At 38.4% G+C, this 23,285-nt stretch overlaps 2 protein-coding genes across 5 annotated transcripts in view; one reads left to right on the top strand and one right to left on the bottom strand.

The window, feature by feature from the left end:
- Nucleotides 1-797: 797 nt before the first annotated feature.
- LOC124263981 (meiotic recombination protein SPO11-like) lies at nucleotides 798-15,339 on the bottom strand. 3 transcript variants are annotated; one of them, XM_046698712.1, is made up of 13 exons: nucleotides 14,938-15,339; nucleotides 14,581-14,694; nucleotides 13,932-14,020; nucleotides 13,159-13,225; nucleotides 12,327-12,435; nucleotides 11,971-12,057; nucleotides 11,696-11,732; nucleotides 11,131-11,240; nucleotides 9,323-9,422; nucleotides 8,982-9,019; nucleotides 4,433-4,509; nucleotides 3,463-3,577; nucleotides 798-2,714 (listed from the first exon to the last, which is right to left on the bottom strand). In XM_046698712.1, exons 1-13 carry the CDS (start codon nucleotides 15,072-15,074, stop codon nucleotides 2,595-2,597), a joined length of 1,200 nt encoding a protein of 399 aa, XP_046554668.1. In that variant the 5' UTR covers nucleotides 15,075-15,339; the 3' UTR covers nucleotides 798-2,594. The 3 variants fall into 3 exon arrangements, with proteins under 3 accessions (XP_046554668.1, XP_046554666.1, XP_046554667.1); XM_046698710.1 differs by lacking the exon at nucleotides 798-2,714 and having other exon boundaries at nucleotides 2,722-3,577; XM_046698711.1 differs by lacking the exon at nucleotides 798-2,714 and having other exon boundaries at nucleotides 2,722-3,574.
- Nucleotides 15,340-15,382: 43 nt separating this feature from the next.
- LOC124263967 (ADP-ribosylation factor-related protein 1-like) overlaps nucleotides 15,383-23,285 on the top strand; it is a 32,516-nt gene continuing 24,613 nt past the window's right edge. The window contains exons 1-3 of one of the 2 annotated variants that reach the window (XM_046698696.1): nucleotides 15,383-15,442; nucleotides 16,835-16,955; nucleotides 18,990-19,077. In XM_046698696.1, the coding sequence (XP_046554652.1) occupies nucleotides 16,863-16,955; nucleotides 18,990-19,077 (181 nt within the window). In that variant the 5' untranslated portion in view covers nucleotides 15,383-15,442; nucleotides 16,835-16,862. Of the gene's footprint in view, nucleotides 15,443-16,492; nucleotides 16,639-16,834; nucleotides 16,956-18,989; nucleotides 19,078-23,285 lie in introns of those variants that run through there. The other variant, XM_046698697.1, reaches the window with a different exon arrangement.

Genomic DNA, 23,285 nt, shown 5'->3' with positions numbered 1-23,285 from the left:
ATATTTAGTACGGATACGGTATAATTTCAACATTGCTAACATTAAGTATATAACTGGAATATTTTAAACACGGGTAATATTTGGTATGGACATGGTATATTTTGAACACAGGTAATATCTAGTATTGAAATGGTATATTTTTAACACAGGTAATATCTAGTATGGAAATGGTATATTTTCAACATAGATAATACTGAGTGTGAAAGTGGTATATTTTCATTTTGTGATAATGAACTAGCAACCTGGCAGTTTTCAAACTGCATCATTGTTATGAAATATTGGATACAGATACACAAATTAGTATATCTGTACTGGATATTGTGTCTTATACAGTGATGCTTATTTATATACAAGGCGGGAGAGTATACTCGTCGTTAGGTGAGCATCCTAAACCGAGACACACTTTCCCAGCTATCATATTGACCCTGCTTTCCTTTCTGTCGGCCATATCAAAATTCAAATCAGAAGTAAGTATCCCGACTTCAATAAAGTGATAAATCAAGCACCTTACAGGCGACTGTGGTTCCGCCCCTCACTCTCCAGTCAGTAAAGTCAACACGAGATTAGTTAAGTGCAGTTTAATACTACTTTAACTGTACGATCTAATCCATTACATGGGTATGATAAGTCCTCGGCCAAATCTACGGACTCTCCAACAGATTAACACGTCCAACATATATTCACGGCTCACTTTAATACTGGAAATATAATTAATGTTCAGAGGTAACCTGCTTTCTCAATATATTGTCGTTAACGATATTTCCCGAGAATGTTTTTTTTGTAAACTATTGCACGAAACATATGTTACAAATGAATGTTTTAAAGAGATAAAATTAAACACAACTACAGATGCAGTGGTGTAATTCTCCTCACTGAAACGTGATCAATTACCCAAACGATTTCTTTATTGCAAATGATGTGGAGCTCATTGGAAACCCAACAGCGACATGATCTGTGCACTGGTTTGATGGAGATGGTATAGGGGTGGACTTGGCTGTACCAGGAAGTTGTCAGATTCTAACTGTCACAATGTTTGTTAGTCCTTTTGTGTACCAACAATACTGCTGGTTCAAGCATGTGGACATATTTTTTGTAAAGTCCGATGCAAATCGTGTGTTGAACTTTGACAACAACTGTCACTCAGGTTTAACATCTGCATTGTGTTGATGGTAAAATGTACACAACATATTAACACATGTTAATCTGATAGCGAATCACTCAGTACCGCATCATCATCTGGAAACTCGGTAGTCAGCTGGTCACTGTCGTGAGGTTTTGAATGTTGGTAACAAAAATACAAAGAGTACCACAGTGATGTAACACTCATCCTATACACGCTGTGTCCTGCAATACAGACAGGTAGAGGTGTTTTAACGCGAAGGTAATTTATTTATACCTGTCGTGCTGCTATATGATAAATATGTTGAGCCTGACGGGTGCAACGCCTCTTGTTGTCGACATGAATTATGACACCCCGTTAACTCGTAAAATGGAAGTTTTTTTGCATTTTGACAGAGAAAACCTATTCATCATGCAGAATGATCTTGATGGGCGGTCTTTCAGGTACATCAATCTTTTAATATACGTGTCAGATTTATTTATTTGAAACCATTATACCGACCACTGCAACCTCGATCATCGTTACGGAATGAAGAGGTTTGTATCAAGACTCTTCACCCCAGAAGAAATGATTGGCACACGCTTAATCAAAGGGAAGTAACCCTACAGGAATTAATTTGACGCAGCATTTGAAGCCATAGCTCCTCCAACTGTTTCAATCCCTCATTGAGATTGATTTTTATTGCATTTACATAATATGATTTGGAACAGATTGGGACATTATACAATAAACTAGCGATTTCACGTTGTCATTCAATAAACATTGTTTCTACAATGCCACGGTGTTTGTGGTCTGAGCCCCGTTTCACTGTGTACCCGTGTATTAGCGGGCCCTGGTTCACCCTCTTGTATCGTGTTCAAGCATATATTCCCATGGAAAGGCTACAAGAGTCAAGTACCCTACTCCAAATCTGCCCTATCTTATCTGTTGTTATGTGCTTGTAACAGATCACTTAATATTATCATGCATCAAGTGGGATAAGTCGACTTATGCTTAGTTCATTGTAGAGGCTGCTTTGAGTGCGATCTGGCATTTAACACCGATCCTAGAGATTCAAGTCACTAACCGAGTTACGGTCGAGAACTCACAATATCATTCTGAATACGTTCGTAAAAAGTGCGTTTCCTTGATTCCAAGTGTAAATCTGACTTACTGGCCACAGCAGAAAAGACGAATATTGCTACATAACAACCTTCACTCACAAAGTGTATTGAAGGAAGGAACTCACCACAGAGCCTACTGAAACTAGACAACCATGACATACTCCAGAGAAGGAGACAACATTTAATAGTTAGTTGGATGTCTCAGTTCAAAAACCAGGCATATCACACTGGATATCGGAGTTGCCGACCACATGGGCATAAGCCAGGTGACATGTGGATTGTTGATGTCTACATCACACACAGATTCTGTTGTCTAGCGAATTAGAGCCAGTCCTCACACTTGAGTTTAGACATCACACATAGGTTCCGAGTTAGAGCCAAGCTCCACACTTGAGTTTCGATGACAGGTAGACATCACAGAGATATACAAGAGACAGGGAGTCCAGGCACTGGATTTCAGCCTTACAACCCAGCTGCAGTAGGTGTTGAACCTAAGAGGGAAGAGATCAGAGCAACGCTACAAATTATGACAGCTACTACTGCTTCAGATGATGATGATGATGATGATGAGCAATGTTCAAGCAGCATGGGACGGGGCACACCTAAAACAGTCTTCACATATTGTACCGGTCCTTCAGGATAACCAGCTAATACTTAACCACTAGGCTGGCTATGATGATGACCACAATGATTGTTGCAATATGAAAGTGACAACACTTTATTACCTCAGAGGAATTCTGTATCCATAAGAAAGTCCTTCATGTTACCGACTATGTGTACATACACCAGCCATAAAGTGGCAGAGCTGTAAAACTGTACAGAATGTCACTGTCAATTTGAGAAGAGGGTGCTTGTTGTCATAAAAGCATTAAGAGCTCTGCTATAAAACCTGGCATGAGCTATCCGAAAGGAGTGCTTGTTCAGCAGAACAAAATTCAGTAATAAGTTCTCAAGTATATATTTCATTTATAAGAACACAATGGGTTATAATTAATCAATCTTATAACATGCAACACGACACATTCTGGGTGTCCTTCAGGAACTAACTCATATCCCAACTAACCAATAAGGTGCCATTTAAAGTGATCTGTTGGTAACAACGCACGAAGTTGTGGCCAACACAAAATGTACCACGCCAAGGACTTCATGGCCCAGAGACATATATTTTACGAGCGTTTCAATAGGCAACTTATCTGGGTAAATATGTTCGAACTTAAAACCAAGCGAAGAGATACGTGCCTGTGTGGCGATGGGTGGATTTGCCAGCACATACGGTCTTCCTATCAGCTCCGACGCTTTGTCCATGTCCTTCTTGGTGAAGGGTATAAACACCGACTCGTGGATATTAAGCCTGCTTTAGAGAGCACATAATTGTCTGCTTTTACAAACAATGGAGTCTGGTTCATCATCATCATGTAACGAAACCAGTGAGCAAGATATCAAATCCTTATGCATCTATGTAACAAAATAGCTGTGCTGCCGTCTCAGTAATAAAACTAGTTTTTGTTTTCTAACTTTTGTTGATTAACTTGAAATTATTAAAAAAATAATGCTGTTCGAATGTATAGAAAAAGAATTAAAGCCTGTGATAAAGAATTAAAAAAAGAACCGGCAATTGTTTGTTTGTATTTCCTTAATCGTAAATGCTGTTTTATTGAGAAAGGGCCAGTCGTTAACTATACCCAGTAAGGTTTGAGGGTGGCGTATATGAAACAAAGAAGGAATGGTCATTGGCTAATGATGTGCTTCATGTGATCATCAAAGGCGATATCCCACCTTACGTCTACTGTCTTTCAGCGATTACTTTCAGCCTTGTCCACTTTTGTTAGTGTTTGTAATTGTTTGCTCAAACACAGTTTTCATTACATTCCACGCAGTTTGTATGACACAACTGAATGGAAGAGTTTCCGGGCTGTTTGAGCTGTGTGGCCGACATGACCAGTTTTTCAGTTTCATTAGGCCTGTAAGCTGGTGATGGGATGAGGTCGCTGGCCCCGAACGTTCACCATTACCATGAAACCCAGGAGAATGGGCTGCTGATAAACCTACACACATTATCAAGGGGAAGATTCACACGGTCAATGGGGACAAAACTTCCCTGTGAGTTTTGTCCAAGGCAAACCCTAGTCTATTACGAGCAACTGTAGCAACTATTTTAGTATATTACGAACAACTGTAGCAACTATTTTGTCTTCTAAATCCTCCATACCCGTCCAGGTCCGTTGGTAGAATCCCGAGCCACTTCATGTTTGGTACAACCAGGAATCTGTTTTCTGCCGCTTGTGCCTGCAAGTACATCATGGGTCATACTTCTATATCGTTGTGCAAGTATATCATGGGTCATACTTCTATATCGTTGTGCAAGTACATCATGGGCCATACTTCTATATGATTGTGTAAGTACATCATGGGCCATACTTCTATATCGTTGTGCAAGTACATCATGGGCCATATTTATATGATTGTGCAAGTACATCATGGGCCATATTTCTATATCGTTGTGCAAGTACATCATGGGCCATACTTCTATATGATTGCGTAAGTACAGTATGGGCCATACTTCTATATCGTTGTGCAAGTACATCATGGGCCATACTTCTATATGATTGTGTAAGTACAGTATGGGCCATACTTCTATATCGTTGTGATAGTATATCATGGGTCATACTTCTATATGATTGTGCAAGTACATCATGGGCCATACTTCTATATCGTTGTGTACGTATATTCTGGACCATACTTCTATATGATTATGTAAGTATATTATGGACCATACTTCTATATGATTATGTAAGTATATTCTGGACCATACTTCTATATGATTATGTAAGTATATTCTGGACCATACTTCTATATGATTATGTAAGTATATTCTGGACCATACCTCTATATGATTATGTAAGTATATTCTGGACCATACTTCTATATGATTATGTAAGTATATTCTGGACCATACTTCTATATGATTATGTAAGTATATTCTGGACCATACTTCTATATGATTATGTAAGTATATTATGGACCATACTTCTATATGATTATGTAAGTATATTCTGGACCATACTTCTATATGATTGTGTAAGTATATTCTGGACCATACTTCTATATGATTATGTAAGTATATTCTGGACCATACTTCTATATGATTATGTAAGTATATTATGGACCATACTTCTATATGATTATGTAAGTATATTCTGGACCATACTTCTATATGATTATGTAAGTATATTCTGGACCATACTTCTATATGATTATGTAAGTATATTCTGGACCATACTTCTATATGATTATGTAAGTATATTCTGGACCATACTTCTCTATATGATTATGTAAGTATTTCTGGACCATACTATATGATTGTGTAAGTATATTCTGTATATGATTATGTATATTCTGATTCTGGACTATACTTCTATATGATTATGTAAGTATATTCTGGACCATACTTCTATATGATTATGTAAGTATATTCTGGACCATACTTCTATATGATTATGTAAGTATATTCTGGACCATACTTCTATATGATTATGTCTATATGATTATGTATTATTCTGGACCATACTTCTATATGATTATGTAAGTATATTCTGGACCATACTTCTATATGATTATGTAAGTATATTCTGGACCATACTTCTATATGATTATGTAAGTATATTCTGGACCATACTTCTATATGATTATGTAAGTATATTCTGGACCATACTTCTATATGATTATGGACCACCATACTTCTATATGATTATGTAAGTATATTCTGGACCATACTTCTATATGATTGATGTAAGTATATTCTGGACCATACTTCTATATGATTATGTAAGTATATTCTGGACCATACTTCTATGATTGTGTATCTGGACCATACTTCTATATGATTATGTAATTCTGCATATTCTGGATTATGTAAGTATATATTCTATATGATTGTGTAAGCATACTTCTATATGATTATGTAAGTATATTCTGGACCATACTTCTATATGATTATGTAAGTATATTCTGGACCATACTTCTATATGATTGTGTAAGTATATTCTGGACCATACTTCTATATGATTGATGTATATTCTGGACCATACTTCTATATGATTATTCTGGACCATACTTCTATATGATTATGTAAGTATATTCTGGACCATACTTCTGATTATGTAAGTATATTCTGACCATACTTCTAGATGGACCATACTTCTATATGATTATGTATGGACCATACTTCTATATGTATATTCTGGACCATACTTCTATATGATTATGTAAGTATATTCTGGACCATACTTCTATATGATTATGTAAGTATATTCTGGACCATACTTCTATATGATTGTGTATATTATGGACCATACCTCTATATGATTGAGTAATGGACCATACTTCTATATGATTATGTAAGTATATTCTGGACCATACTATATGATTATGTAAGTATATTCTGGACCATACTTCTATATGATTGTGTAAGTATATTCTGGACCATACTTCTATATGATTATGTAAGTATATTCTGGACCATACTTCTATATGATTATTAAGTATATTCTGGACCATACTTCTATATGATTATGTATTATATTCTGGACCATACTTCTATATGATTATGTAAGTATATTCTGGACCATACTTCTATATGATTATGTAAGTATATTCTGGACCATACTTCTATATATTATGATTATGTAAGTATATTCTGGACCATACTTCTATATGATTGTGTAAGTATATTCTGGACCATACTTCTATATGATTGTATGTATATTAACCATACTTCTATATGTATATATTCTGGACCATACTTCTATATGATTATGTAAGTATATTATGGACCATACTTCTATATGATTGTGTAAGTATATTCTGGACCATACTTCTATATGATTATGTAAGTATATTCTGGACCATACTTCTATATGATTATGTAAGTATATTCTGGACCATACTTCTATATGATTATGTAAGTATATTCTGGACCATACTTCTATATGATTGTGTAAGTATATTCTGGACCATACTTCTATATGATTATGTAAGTATATTCTGGACCATACTTCTATATGATTATGTAAGTATATTCTGGACCATACTTCTATATGATTATGTAAGTATATTCTGGACCATACTTCTGGACCATACTTCTATATGATTATGTAAGTATATTCTGGACCATACTTCTATATGATTATGTAAGTATATTCTGTAAGTATATTCTGGACCATACTTCTATATGATTGTGTAAGTATATTCTGGACCATACGTCTATATGACCATACTTCTATATGATTATGATTATGTAAGTATATTCTGGACCATACTTCTATATGATTATGTAAGTATATTATGGACCATACTTCTATATGATTGACCATACTTCTATATGATTATGTAAGTATATTATGGACCATACTTCTATGATTGTGTAAGTATATTCTGGACCATACTTCTATATGATTATGTATATATTCTGGACCATACTTCTATATGATTATGTAAGTATATTCTGGACCATACTTCTATATATGACCATACTTTGATGTAAGTATATTACTTCTATGGACCATACTTCTATATGATTATGTAAGTATATTATGGACCATACTTCTATATGATTGTGTAAGTATATTCTGGACCATACTTCTATATGATTATGTAAGTATATTCTGGACCATACTTCTATATGATTATGTAAGTATATTCTGGACCATACTTCTATATGATTATGTAAGTATATTCTGGACCATACTTCTATATGATTATGTAAGTATATTCTGGACCATACTTCTATATGATTATGTAAGTATATTCTGGACCATACTTCTATATGATTATGTAAGTATATTCTGGACCATACTTCTATATGATTGTGTAAGTATATTCTGGACCATACTTCTATATGATTATGTAAGTATATTCTGGACCATACTTCTATATGATTGTGTAAGTATATTCTGGACCATACTTCTATATGATTATGTACGTATATTATGGACCATACTTCTATATGATTGTGTAAGTATATTCTGGACCATACTTCTATATGATTATGTTCTGGACCATACTTATATTATGGACCATACTTCTATATGATTATGTACGTATATTATGGACCATACTTCTATATGATTATGTAAGTATATTATGGACCATACTTCTATATGATTGTGTAAGTATATTCTGGACCATACTTCTTTATGATTGTGTAAGTATATTCTGGACCTGTAATATAGGGTTAGAGCCTGTAATGACAGCCAATAGATAATCAAGTCTGGACCAGACAAACCAGTGGTTGATATTATGAGTGAAGTTCACACAGTCGGGGTACGGTGACAGACAGCGAATAAAGGCACCCAGTCTGACTATGTAACAAGCGTAGACCATCATACAACATGCATCAGGGCGGGAGATAATTTCTACCCATATACCCCATGGCTTCAAACATTATGACATTATGGAACACCCTCTAGACTGGTTGCACAGTGTAACATATGTTATATTTGGGATTACACGTAACGTTGGCTGAGTGGGTTAGGCGGCTGACTTTGTGTGCTGGTGATTAGGTGCCTGACTCTGGGGGTAGGGGTTCGAATCCCGGATGGGACTCAACCCAACAAAAGTACTAGAATCGGTGCTTTACTAAGAAAGAGTGATCCCAAATATAACAAATGTTACATTGGACCACTTTCTAAATGGCATTGTGTAATCATGGTTTCACAGTGCTGGGTTTTACTTCAAGTACATATGTACTGATAACTTACCTTTGATCCGAATTTGTAGACACACATGATCTCTATACCTGAAATGTGAGGGGAAGAGCACAACTGCCACATATCATATGATACACGAAGAGGCTAGGAGACATCATGGCAATAGCAGGACATTAATATACTCCTAACCACTGCATACATAATAGGATTTCGTCAAATACTTTACGTGTGGCCCTAATATATCCGTTTATCATGGTTTTTTCAGTGAGACATCATTATATGTTTTTCAAGTACTAAATATCGGGAAACATCGAATCGTTACTACATTATTGCATATTATTTTATACACACAGAAATACTGCCATAACATCATGTGTTATTACAGGTTATACCGTGAGGGTCTGCATCGACCAGAATAAACATGGGGAGCTGGAACCTGTCCCACAGAGCCCTCAACAGAAGCCTGGTCCCCAGGTCCGGGAAGCCTTTACCCTGGATCACATGCAATAATATACCACAGTTAGTGAGCATGAAAATCAAGAAGTACAAATTGTACCAAGGCATTTTGGGTAACAACTGAACACTTTTGCTTCCGACTTTGTCCTAGTAGAAATATTCAAAGATCAAGTCATTCCTGACGAACTTGTGTAATTCTGGCACATGCTGATGGAGACTGTGCCCTCTCAAAGGTTTTCATACTGGCCTGTGAACATCAGAAGTACTTCAAACAAGAAAGATAACTCTATTTATGTTTATTCCCAATAGTAATATACATAATAGAAGTGTTTGTTTGTTGGTTTTAAAAGAAATATACGACTTTCATATACTACTACTACTACGACAGCGACGACGACGACTACAACTACTAGTACTACTAGATTCGTTGTTCATCAATTTTGTCTTTACATAAGAACTGCTTTTATTACTTTACAAAAGAAATAATATAACTTTTGATGATCATTGAATTTGCCTTCATACACTGTATATGTAGCTTACGTAGTTTCTAAAATAGATTGATACATTAAGGTAACCATAACCAGATAGTTCAAAAGTGGGGCAAGTTTATATCTGTTTCGATGAATCAAAGCAGGTATGGATACACAATGACCCTCAATAGTAACTATGGATTATTTTCATTTTATATTCTATTCATTGATATCTTAAAACGCTAGATTTTTAAACAGGCAATTCCAGGTAGTGGCGTTTCATATAATTACTTTTTAAAATATCTTCAACTGAAGATGGAGAGTCATGTAAATGATGTCGTATACAGTGTCTGTGTCCAGTTGCCTGAACATGCATATACCCTTGATGCCATACCCCTGATGGAATTTTAAAATGACCGGGATGGTTATAAAATGAGAAATGTCTGACACACATATCCCCAATAAAGTGAAATCAAGCACAACATTTCAGATTAAAGTTCATTAGTTATATATGAATATATATTGTTAGGAACCCTGTAGCTATTGTAATTTCCTAAAATATTTCCGCCTCTTAGTTCATAGCAAATTTAATATGTAACTTGAAAGTCAAATATCATGTTAACAGACTTTTTCCAGTGAAAGTATAAATAATATAGTGAGTATAAATAAAAAAACAAAAAAATGAACTATTCAAGTTGTTGGTTGTCCCTAAAAAAGGGGGTAACTCATCGTGGCAGTGTCTACGGTAACGGTTGTCTAATCCGGACTGCTTTATAATCCGGACAAAGGAATCAGTCCCCGGCCAGTCGGTTATAGCAGGGAGACTATAAGACGTTGTAGATTATCCCTGGTTATAGACAGATTCCACTGTAGTTCGTCTGAGAACATTACTCCATGGAAATCCAGGGAGCCGTTATGACAAACCGACCTGTGTGGATGTGAAAGCTCACCGCCACGGCCCATTCTCTATTAACAACTTCAATTCATGCAAAACAAATATGTTGGCTATGTACTTTGTAATATTCTTTCACGATTTTGAAAGATCATGTACTGCCATAACCATATAAGTACTCGGCATTATTCTTACGAGCATTTTGATTGGTCTGTCGTTCTTGCGTACATCCCCTTCATGGACAGGGAGACGAGTCGTCTGTCTCACAGTCCGTGACACCTTACCCTTCCACCCAGCTCACCTATAAGGTCACCAAATGAGGCCTTTCATCACACACTAGGTACATCCATGCCATATACCCTGGTGGAACGTTTCTACTCACGGTAACCATGATGCACGGCCGGAACTTGTGACAAAACTGGTCCCCTAGCAGCCTCTGGAACGTCGCATCCTTCTCCACAATGAGGACAAACCTAGCACCCGTTGTCATGTCTCCTGGGTCAAGGTTCAAACATTGGTAGACCTGTACTCAAGGCTGAATGAGTGAGTTGGGTTTTACACAGCTTTTAGCAATATTCCAGCAATATCACGAAATGGACTTCACACATTGTACCCATGTCGGGAATCGGACCTGGACCTTCTGCCTGACGAGCTAACGAATTAACCACTGGGCTACCCCACTGCTCCTTGTGCTCAGGGAGTTCAAAAGCACAAAAAGAACGTCTTAACCTAAACACTGGTTTTCTAATACCAGAATATTTCTAAGTCGAACGTCCACAATGCATTAGTGAAAAACGTTATTATTATATTTGAATGGTTTCTCTTTCACACACAACATAGGCTTGAACTTATAATGTTCAAGGTACAGGTTAGTTTCTAACAATCTTGCCAGTGACGACTGATATGAGGTAAAATATACGTCACCTAACCTTCTGCATAAAGGATACTCTGCATGTCCTTCATATGAGCTGGAACTGGGACTCCCTGAAAGGACGTGGAAAGCCATATATGTGACATAATGTAATGTTCTCATTTCTTCACAAGACATTTTAAATTTGCCTTAACACTCCGTTCTTTATAATCAGAATTCGTTACAGCCTACTTCTACACATTATAGGCACCAGTGAGAAACTAAGTGGCCGTCACTGTCTGACACCTGTGGTCAATGTGTGGCTACAACAGGCTAGATGTCAGCTGTTGGATTGAGGACACGAGTACTTACTGTCTGGGAGACGCTACAGTCAACGAAGTGTCCCTGGTCGCTGTAAAACTGCAGGTCGCCAGCAACACTGCCTTTGCATGTGGCCAGCTTACAACATGAACAAAACGTACATCAATATGGAAGCTTGGTAATCTTCATAATTGAAAGGCAAACTGTTAAAACGGTTCTAGGGTTTTTAAAGTGCACGTAAAATCCGTGATCTAGCGCAGCACATCCAGACCCTTCTCCAGATTCCACAACTGCTTTAGGGCAAATGTTACATCTAAATATTCTTTTCTGTTTATACCACCTACTAGTATAAATATACAAACTTTTTTTAGCAGGTTACATTTACAGAATCACAAAAGCTCACAAACCACATGGAGATCCCATCTTGGTGTTTCCAGCAGACAAGCCACGTTGTCAACGAGATTGTCCAAAGTTGTCTGCGACCCCAGCAACTCCGGAAATTGATAGTAAAGATCGCTAAAGAAGGATTAAAGTATATGGATGAACAACTTCTTGGTTACATTGAGAGTGGTGTTTCGGTGTTGGTACTTGCGTTATCGCTCTCATTGTAATAAAGGAGTTGTTCATCCATACACTGTTATCCTTCCTCACTGCCCCAACTTCTAAATGTCTCTCAAGTTTAGTTTACGCCGCACTCAGCAATATTCCAGCTATATGGTGGCGGTCTGTAAATAATCGAGTCTGGACTAGACAATCCAGTGCTCAACAGCATGAGCATTGATATGCACAATTGGGAACCGATGACATGTGTCAACCAAGTCCGCAAGCCTGACCACCCGATCCCGTTGTCACCTCTTACGACAAGCATGGGTAACTGAAGGTTCATTCTAACCCGGACCTTCACGGGTAAGATGCTGTTAAAACAGTAGTAAGTACAGTTGCATCGTGTAACTTTGTGTATGAACTTGCTTCATGGTAACCTGTTAGTGTCCGTGGAATATGGGAGGTCCTGGTATGGTATTTAGAATCTGGTGTCCCTCAGTGATATAGCGTAATAAGAACAGAAAATCTTCACACATATAATCATTTTTGCTGAACAAAATATGCTAATTTAACCCGATAAACCCATTTTAAGCTGTACTACATTGTACTTTTAATAAATACGTTCACAGGCTTCAAATCTTCATGTATTGAAAGTTTATTGTTTAATCTTCTGGTTAAGAACATTATTACACTAACCGTTTGGTACAATATTTATTCTGCTGAATGAGGTTATAGATGATGGACAGTATTCTTGTCATTAAACCTAAAACGGCAAAAAATAGATATGATGATTAATAATGATAATACACTGATAAGAAATACATTACCAGGGGCGTAGCTACCATTACAACAAAAGCCCGGCTTACACATGATTGTTGCTAAAAAAAGTTGGGCAAGCCCTCAATACTATCTTAATATAAAGCTTTGCAACCTATCGGGCTTACACCAGAAAAATGGCTTGCTACGCGCCTGATTACACCTACTAAAACCAGAGGTACTGAACTACAATAACATAATATACTCATGCCAATAATGGTTGTCACCCCCCTCCCCAACCCAACCTCACACCCCCATCCCACACCCCCTCTTTAATTAAAAAAATTGAAGGGGGTGACAACCTTTATTGGCATGAGTATATAACGATCCATTGCAAGATGAAAGTAACCCTTTGAATCGTCAAAATGTGTTTTGGCACCGATTCAGTAAATACACGTTTACTCTGCAAAGTTTATTTAGAAAAAACATTCTTCTCGTCGTCCTTTCGGACGAATCCAATCGAATCATCGCTGACTTGCGACTCAAATATTTGGCATTAATCGAACGAGCTTGGACTAGAACTCACATCCAGATGGGTCACCGTAGGTAAAAGTAACCGTTTGTAATTGCTTCAGTATGTATGATAACACCTCATTGCTGAAATTATATGCACATTCAATTTATATATTTTTTAGGTTACAATTTCAACTTACCAAACTTCTTTACCGATTGGAGACTGTCGAATCGTACATGAGACAACTTTTGATCTCTTGCAGGTTCAATACCGATGCCGTTTTCAAACCTGCACATATATAATATCTTCAATTTCATCATATTTGTTTCACTTAATTAAACAACTTTAAAACATATTGTGAGCAAGGGAGACAAAAGAAATCAGCAATATCAAATAATAGATGTGCTACAACCAGCATTTCCAAAGTGAGAGATGTGATCTGTTTTATAATATATACTCTTCAAAATGGTTGGGGATACGCTGAAATAACTTACAATTTCCAAAACTGTAATAGAAAGTAGTTACTAGTATCTAATATAGCAGTATGATGATAATGACCCTGAAAGACAGTACTGGTAAGGTGGGAAATATTATTAAAATGAACGCTTTGGATCAGGAGTAATACCACAATGATTTGTCAAGCGATCGTTCGCTCAAGGTGGCATATTGTGGGAGTCTGCACGACTCCTCTTGCAGACCCTGGCAAAGTTCGGCCTGTAAAACATGCATTAGTTTAGAGTTAAACAAAGCGTACTGAGCCAGTAGATCTGCTTGCGACTAAGTCCACATTGTTTCCATGAGACAATATGCGATGATACTAGCTAGACAGTCTTCACGAAACTTTTCACCTGACACTGTCCCATGACGATTTGTTTGGATAGCTGAAGACTGGTGCGTCACCCTCCGATATAGATTGGGTCATTTTAAGGATAACCTTTTCAATCTTCTTTAGAACGTCATGCCTGTAGGTAGAAATGAGGTTTTAATTATGTTTCTTTTGCCTTTAAATTTGTAATAATATGGTTGTAAAAGCAATCTCAGCTTTATTAAACTTAAAACATTCCTTCAAAAACATAACTATAGAATAATGCTTCAAAAGATGCAGTTGGGAGTTTGTTGTTTGGTTGGGTTGGGTTGGGGTTTTTAATGTACAGCTAGCCTATTTATTCCAATGTAGTGGCTGTCCTTTCTCAACAAGTGCCCACCTTTGACTGACGAACAAACCCGATTGTCCACACTGAGCATCCTTCGGAGTTTCTCTTCTTTTTGATTGCTGCCACTCCACACACAACTGACGACTTAGAAAGTCAACAGAATGCCAAAAGTCTGCACTATTATTCATCGTCTGCTATTTTGTCAACAAAATATCTTCCCGGTGAGAGTAGCCCCCCTTCTTTACATGTTCCACACACCAACTTGTAACGTTTTCAATATGCCTAAAAAATTTGTTTAAATGTTTCATTATCTGTAAAATCAGGCAATAAGAACACAGGCGTGTACTAGGCAACATCGATGTTGCTTTAAATTGTGTGTATCACTGTGTATCGTTAAGTACCAGTGAAATTCAATCCTTTCATGTTTAGAACTGATATCAGTGATGTGGGGAGTTCAACAGGTCAGCGCGCAAGTTACTTCCCTTTAGTAGATTGTCTGCCCATTGCTCACGAGTCATCAGCTGGAATGGAAACATCCGGTCCTCAGTAGAAAAGCGTGCGTGTTTCATTTGTTTTTCATTTCTTTGATGTACTGTTTAGAATTCATTTCCAGGCATTGATTATCTTTTATCAATCATGTTAGTAACTGATTTCTGTTTAACGAATACAAAACCGGCAAGGTAATTTATAGCCCGTTATTGTTTATGTCAGTCCTGCCTCGGCTATCAAAATCCAGATTGACGGATACGCAATCTTATAGGTGTTTCTTTTATCTTTGGATAAAATATATTATTAAAACTCTCAGCGAAAACACACAATTCAGTTATCGGATTAAATCACTTTTGTATTGGAAGTCTGATGGTGCATTTGACAAAGTTGTCTCCAAATCACCTGCAAAAGGTTTTGTTGACAACCAACCCATCTTACAGAATCACTGTCTGACCGTGTCTGCGGTTTGTCTGTATCAGAGTCACTTTAAATCAGGAACCATGAAGTTGTTATTGTGACCAGGAATATTTATCTACTACCACAGATGAACACTAAACTATTACATCATATCATTTTAAGCCTTTGGTGATATATTTGCTGTCATCCTTACTTTGCTAAAAATCTATCACAGCCATTTGCCATGTTTCAGCCATGGAAATATGGGCAGCATTTGACCTCACACAGCAGGGAACAGGGCAAAAGGGCCAAAGGAAAGTCAAAAGGGCCAACAGAAAGCCAAAAGGGCCATAGACTTAAGTCAAAAGGGCCAAACTTTTATAAAATAGTAAGATTAAAAGAAATTCATTACATGTTGTTGCAGTAGTTCTAATCCTAAACATCCTAAATACATCAGAGTGCCTGAGTGTTGTTTATTTAAATAATCTCAAAGTGGTTAAGTGTTTACTTTATACCATACAACTGTTTGTCTAATGTTTACAAGTAGTCAGTAATCTAAACAAGATTAACAGCAGTGGTTAAGTGTTTATGTTGTGAGTATAGTCAACCATACAACTGTTTCTGTAATGATTACAAGAGGTTTAAACAGAGTCATGGGTGTCAGACACTAGTCAGTAATCTATAGTAATATATATTAGTTTGTATGTTCTTTTTTTACCTATGGCCCTTTTGACTTTCTATTGGCCCTTTTGACTTTCCTTTGGCCCTTTTGACTTTTTCAATTTGGCCCTTTTGTCCTTTGGCCCTTTTGACTACAACCCACACGGCAGGGACTCACCAATAACACAAAACTGTTGGCATTATTAGGTAGACTGAACAATTCATTTACTTTTTTATTTAGTCAAGCTCAATAATTGTCAGATCACAAGTGATCACAATGTGATCATAATTATCTAAGGTGCCACAACACAGTTTAGTACCTTTGTCAGCCAGTTTTCTGAAGATATTACAGGCTTCATGCATGTCATGGTAACATAAAACTGTTATGTACCTTATGTTTCAGATCAGTCCATCATCTTGCCACATCCCTGATGTACACATTGCTGTCCGGCCTGTACAAGTACTTGTTCCAGAAAGATGAATACTTTGTCCTCATCCTGGGACTTGACAATGCTGGAAAAACGGTGAGGATAATACTTCTTTTTTCATTCATTATTTTATTTGATATTTTCCTGAAATGTTATTATTCCTAATAGTGACAGGTACCGTCCTCACAATAGTGCTCATTCACAAGTCAGAAGAGCATCTCTATCATAAGGAAACAATCTTCCTACCAATAAGGGTACAAGTTGTTCTCAGCTTGCACAAGTTCATGCTACCTGTCTTGTTCATGGCCATTGTTTAGGAAGCAGCCCCTTGCAGCTTGTTACAAATAATTGAATGTGACATCAGGGTTTTACTCGACGCACAAATGTGCAACTTGTATGCCCAAATGTAGAGAATTGATGCAGAAAAACCCAAAATACTGCATCCAGAGAGACGCAGAAAATACCAAAGGCATACCTACAGCACATCAAGAGTAATTATCTGTTAGTTCACCAATCAGTCCTGACCATTGTCCACATGATCACTGATTCATGCCAGGATCTGAACGTTACACCACATCATCTCAATACAGGACCCTCATACTACCAGCAAGGACCCCTAACATATATTGATGACTTTTGTAAGTCAAGGTAAAACCCTTGTGACATCATTCATTTTCATAACAATGGTTCTTTCACATGACCAGTAGGCACCAGCATATGTCTAGCTAAGCTAATTTTAAAGATGTCTACTTGTGAGTGAATTGAAAACTGATGTTAGTTGTGTTGAAAAATACTACTTTCATAATCATGTTTGTCTGGCCATATCACCAGAATTATGTGAAGGCACACGTGTGAGGAATGTTTGAACAGCTGCATGTCTCTACTGACCCTCTACATGTAGCTAAGTGACCAGTCATGTGACCCTCGGACATTGCCCACTGTAAGCCCCATGAGTAGCTGTATGATCGAGCTCTTGATTGAGCACTGTCTTAGGACAATCGAGAAACACTCAGTGTTATATCCATACATGTAAGCCACGGTATGGTGTCTTTGTTGGTTTTCTCCTTTTTTGAAGGAATTACATTGTGTGAAGGCAGTGTCACATATTTTAGAAGTTTGTATTTGAAATTACAATAAATAAGATTAACTAACTTTAAAGTTGTGTCAGAACTGGTCAATTTGTCTGTCAGGTGTGGTTGGCCAAGTCTACGTCCCAACCTTCATCATCAATGGCTTCACCAGTATACATTGGAGAGCAACATGTTTTAAGCAAGATAACTGTAACCATTTTTATGATATGGAACTATTCAGAACATGTACGGTGCCACCAGGCCCATCTGTTCAGCAAAACAATTCATTCCACAATAATTCCTGAATGACCTTCAGTGCATTATTTCCTGTTTCTTGGACTTACTAAGAACTTGATTACTGACACAAACTAAAGACACATACAAATATAAACATGTTTTGGGTGATATAATGTAGACAAGTGGTCATGTGTATGTGCAGGGGGACTTGTAAAGTATATAGTTTATAATTATGTCCTTACTTAGTAAATGATTTTCATAACCAGGACTGTTGGTGATGATATGAAATAGTGTAGTGTAATGTGCTGTAGGATGTAATGATTTCTTTTATAACAGGAACTTTATGTTTTTATTATATACCCATGTAAACTTAGGATAGTAATACAGGGGTGCAATACGGATGACGTGGTCAAATTCTGTATTGCACCCCAGATTCCGTATTGAACCCTTGCCGGTTCTACTTATTAAGTAACAGATTCATGCAAGATAAGATATATAGGATGTCATACTAGTGCATTTGGATGTTTTGTATTGAACTCGAAGATGTCATGGGAGCAGAGAAACAAAGAGTTTGAAGAACGAGTTGTTTCTCTGCTCTCATGACATCTTCTCGTTCAATACAAAACATCCAAATGCACTAGTATGACATCCTATATATATTTGGTACAGTGAATATTATTGTGCATCCCTGTATTTTTTTGTTTTGTTTCCATCCATTCCATATTTTTGTGCTTATTGGAAGTGAGTGAGTTACTGGTGCGAGATGTGATCTACTTTCCAAGTTTCTATACAGGATGTATAGAGTTGTTACTTTTGTCATCAGACATATCTGGAGCAGACGAAGACCAAGTTCAACAGGAACTATCAGGGAATGAACCTGTCCAAGATCACCAGCACAGTTGGTCTCAATAGTAAGTGATCTCCCGGCTCTGTAAGTCTCGATACAGGTTTACATTGTCATGTCTTGGAGGAAAGCTTGTATGACGAGTAGTAGTAGAGGGGGGGTTTTGCCGCATATGCGGCTTAGAGGCTTATTTGTGTGAATTAAGCGTCCCAGCCCCCTTAAAGGCATCCTTCGATGTGCCGCCAGCCTAGACCAAAAGTTCCAAATATTGACTGATCGGGAGTCCTGGTTGTGTGATGGTAGAGCGTAGGAGTCGTAATCCAGCGACGCAAGTTCGAGACGGGGTACCGGCGGAAACTTTTGCAAGTGGAGTCAGCGATGGGCTGGTGCAAAGGTTTGCACCAAAGTGACCGCTCATGCTATGAGCGGTCAGTGTTCAAGGTCGCGCTGGTGCAGAGGTTTGACCGCTCATACTATGAGCGGTGAGGGTTCAAGGTCTCGGGTCAGGATCGTGGCTTCTGGCTGTGGCCTGTCACGTGGGTATTGAATACAAAGCAAGGCACACAGCCGTATTAGGGTTGCTGGCTGGTTGTAGCGAAAAGGATGTTTGAAACCAGACGCTGAAAACATTTTTAGAAGCTACAATCAAAGCGTATGAGTTAAATATAGCAATGTTAAAATCTACAAAAAACAGTTTGCTTGATGTGCTTTGATCTAAACAGTAGCTGTTGCCTGACTGCCTACGGTCGGGTTGACCTAATGTGGGTTTCTTGAAAAGTAGTAGTACGATGAGGGTTTATTATTTTTTACTAGGTTATGTTTAAGGTGAGTCTTTGATGAGATCTTTGTTCTTGGTAAGGAAGGTTTGAATGATTTGTTGTCGACCCTGTTCTATGAGCTCTTTTTCTCGTCTTCGCCGATGTCAGCGGTTTTTCGAGTCTTGGTTCGAATCTCTTCTTTCATTCAGTGGTATTTCGCGATTTCCAACATCACCAAAGGAAACTCTTCCTCGGAGATTTTGCTATCGGTGATCCCGGTGGAAATATGATCGTTGATCGTGTTTAACTTGGCTTCGACCAGAACCCTGGTCCTATCATGCTTCAGCGCTTTCCGTTGCAGACGACGTGAAATGAATTTAAGGGCTACTCCCGCCAGCCCCGATACCCCGGCGGTTATTTCTAACCCGAGGACGACGGGTGTGGCCATGATAGTGGATAATAAGCCAACGCCTGCTACTCCTAATCCCATGCTAGCTGCCACGAGAGATGTGTCCACACTGTTGATGGCATTGACGGCTCGATGGTATTTTTTGTGCAATCCGAGTCGCACACCGCGCTCTCGTTCCAATTGGTGTTTAATTTCGCTGATCTGTCTGAGCGTTTGAGCCCCGTCTTCCATGGCCGGATACAATCCCATCTCGAGTATATTATAAGTTAGGAAATAAGCTTCAATTGGTCCTCGGTCAATCTTTGATTAATATATTTATAGCTAATGAGGTTGAGATTGTCATATAAATAAACCCTTGATACTATAACGGATTTCGTGGTATCAGGACTACGAACAAAAACTCCCACCAGGTTGGTCGTGGGAACTGTTCCGGGTTGTATATAAATACGGCAACGTTGATGTTCATGTTCCCTAACCCAGCGTAGTATATAGAACTACATATTTTTGCAGCAATGCATATTGTATACAAGAGAGGAAATCCACCCTGCTTCCCATTCGAGGCATTCGACAAAGCAGAGGCTGCATACTGGAAAGAGGACCCTATGGAGTATTCTTCGATGGACGAAAAACTATGAGAAATGGCTGGGGAAGGCCCAACAGACCAAACAGCTCCTATACTAAGCCACTTTGGCATACATACAGCAAAACAGTTTGTAAATCGTAGCAGAATGTATATCATTGGGTACACGAGAGGTATTCTATTCTGTATCCCTGGTGGGACTATTTGTTTCTTTAGCTGTATACTACAGACACCAGTCTATCTTTGTTTTTTTGTGGTGTTGTCTTTTCTGGACCTACTCTACAGAAAAGCAAGCTGTCTGCTTTCCGCAGGGCTTCTACTCTGCCAAGTTTTTCTATTTCCTTCTCTAGAAAGTATCCATATGTCGGTATTTCGATGTCTGTGGTTGGGTTCCCTTCTACCCCCACTGGCAGCAGATACAATACAATTCTTGCTTTCCCTCGGAATGTTGCAGCGGCAAACTTTCTGCACATGTATTTTCCAGGCTCGACATCTAGAAGTTTGGTTGTATCCTTTGGAAGTGGGTCTATTGCAGTCTCTACCACAATGGTTTGCATTTTTTCGTCTAGCAGGTTGTTGTAGTCTTGCTCTATCTCGGTTTCTATAGAAGATAGCTTTCTAGGATCTGGGGCAACTACTACGGCAATAGGATTCCAGAATATGGTCCTTCCATCTTTCTGGAAAGTTCTGGTGGGTTCTATGCGGATGTGCAGGCCAACAGGGTATTCTTTGCTGCAGGCCAAGCCTCACGATTTTCGTCCGTGCGTATTTGTCCGTAGTGGTCTCCACAAAGTCGTAGTTCTCTTCCAGCACACGCTCCATGTTTGCCCAAACCACAATTGGCATTTCTACGCCTTTTTGCAACAAGACTACTCTGCTGGCTGTTTGTCCTCCTGGTTGTTTGCGGTATCCTAGAATGGACCATGTAGTATTTGCAACGTCTTCTATTTTTTTCGTTTGTGTATTTCGTAGAAGCCTTGCCTATGGTGCTACATTTGGCTGTTCTCCATTCCCACTCTACTGTCTTGCAAGAAGGCAATAGAATACTTGGATCTGCTCCATTTGGATGTAGCTGGGTTGGTCTTCTACTTGCAGACAGTGTCGTTTTGGTATCAGGATCCTTTGTATAGCAACGTAGTGGACCTAGCTCCACACCAGCATCTGTAGCGGAGAGTATATCTACCCGAAATATTGGACATGCTCGGAAACCAAAATCTGCTGCAGCCCATTCTATCGCTTTCTCCCACGTAGGATCGTCGTCAGCTCTTGTTGGAGCAATACGGACCCCAGAAATTCTACCCGTCTCCGAATGTGCATACCAAACTACGAATATGGTGCCCTGTGGGCGATCTGCCAGAACAAGACAGCGGTCTAGATATTTCGATAGGTTTTCCCATTGTTTTGCTTGTGGTTGTACGACGAACAAGTTGGTGTCTGGAGGAGATACCATTTCTAGAGTTTGTTCTACCAAATCGTTTGCTATTTCTTCCGAGTTGTGTGGATGTGTGTAGAGCGAAACTTCTATGCGAGTACAACCATGGGCTTGCACGTCTGGATGCAGGAAAGTTTTCCACAAGTACAGTATAAACCTGATAAGTAAAATTTCAAGGGACTCGCCAAAATTGTTTACTTATCAGGTATTTTACTTATCCAAACTTATCAAAACCCGGAAATGACAGCAGAACAACAGACAACATTTGTAAGTAATATGACATGTTTTATTCTCTAACATTTCATTGCGTTAAGTAATACATTTATAATACAAAGTAATAAAAATCAAACATAATGAAACAAAATATTTTAGCCTAACAGTCTAACTTATTACTCCACAAAAGATGTCATGAGGGATTGTCTCTTTGTGAAACATTTCTTCATTTCCTTTTGTGTTACATAGTTGGCCACCATGTTGTATCCTGTCATTACACTGTCTCCATCGTCTTGTGATATCACATAACGCCTGACGATTTCTAGGGCTGCTGTTGTGGCATCAAGAGTAGGTGGTAGAGGAGGGGGCACATCGTCTTCATCTTTGTCGTCGCTGGGTCCTGGTCCTGGAATCAATAATGTTCTGGACGATGTCTTGCTCACTGGCAGGGCAGCTGGTTACTAAGTCATCATCTACACTGGCATACTGCGCAAGAGTGATGTTGTTGACAACTAGGGTGGCAAGAGGCACATCATCCTCAGGGTCGCTGTCATCATCGTCTTGGGTGTTGGTCTGGTCTGAGATCTTGAAGCCTGCATGCAAGTAGCACTTGTTGATTGTCTGGGGTTGGACGCAGTCCCAAGCCTGTCGTAAATGCTGCATGGCATCAAGGACTGTTATGCTTACAGACTCCTTCTTGTCAATGGCCTTGATGAACTTGGTCTTCAGCTGCTTTCTGTAGTGGACCTTTAGGTTGTTGATGACGCCTTGGTCCATCAGCTGAGTCTTGGATGTTGTGTTTGGAGGCAAAAACACAAGTCTGATGGCCTTCAGATTGTCTACATCAGGATGGGCGTTTAGCGTTTTCGGGACGTCACATGAA

This window comes from Haliotis rubra, unplaced genomic scaffold (genome assembly GCF_003918875.1).
Source record: "Haliotis rubra isolate DU_JTF1 unplaced genomic scaffold, ASM391887v1 Scf90, whole genome shotgun sequence".
Lineage (NCBI taxonomy): Eukaryota > Metazoa > Mollusca > Gastropoda > Lepetellida > Haliotidae > Haliotis > Haliotis rubra.
The sequence above is the reverse complement of the archived record's forward strand: the minus strand, read 5'-3'. Positions and strand labels throughout refer to the sequence as shown.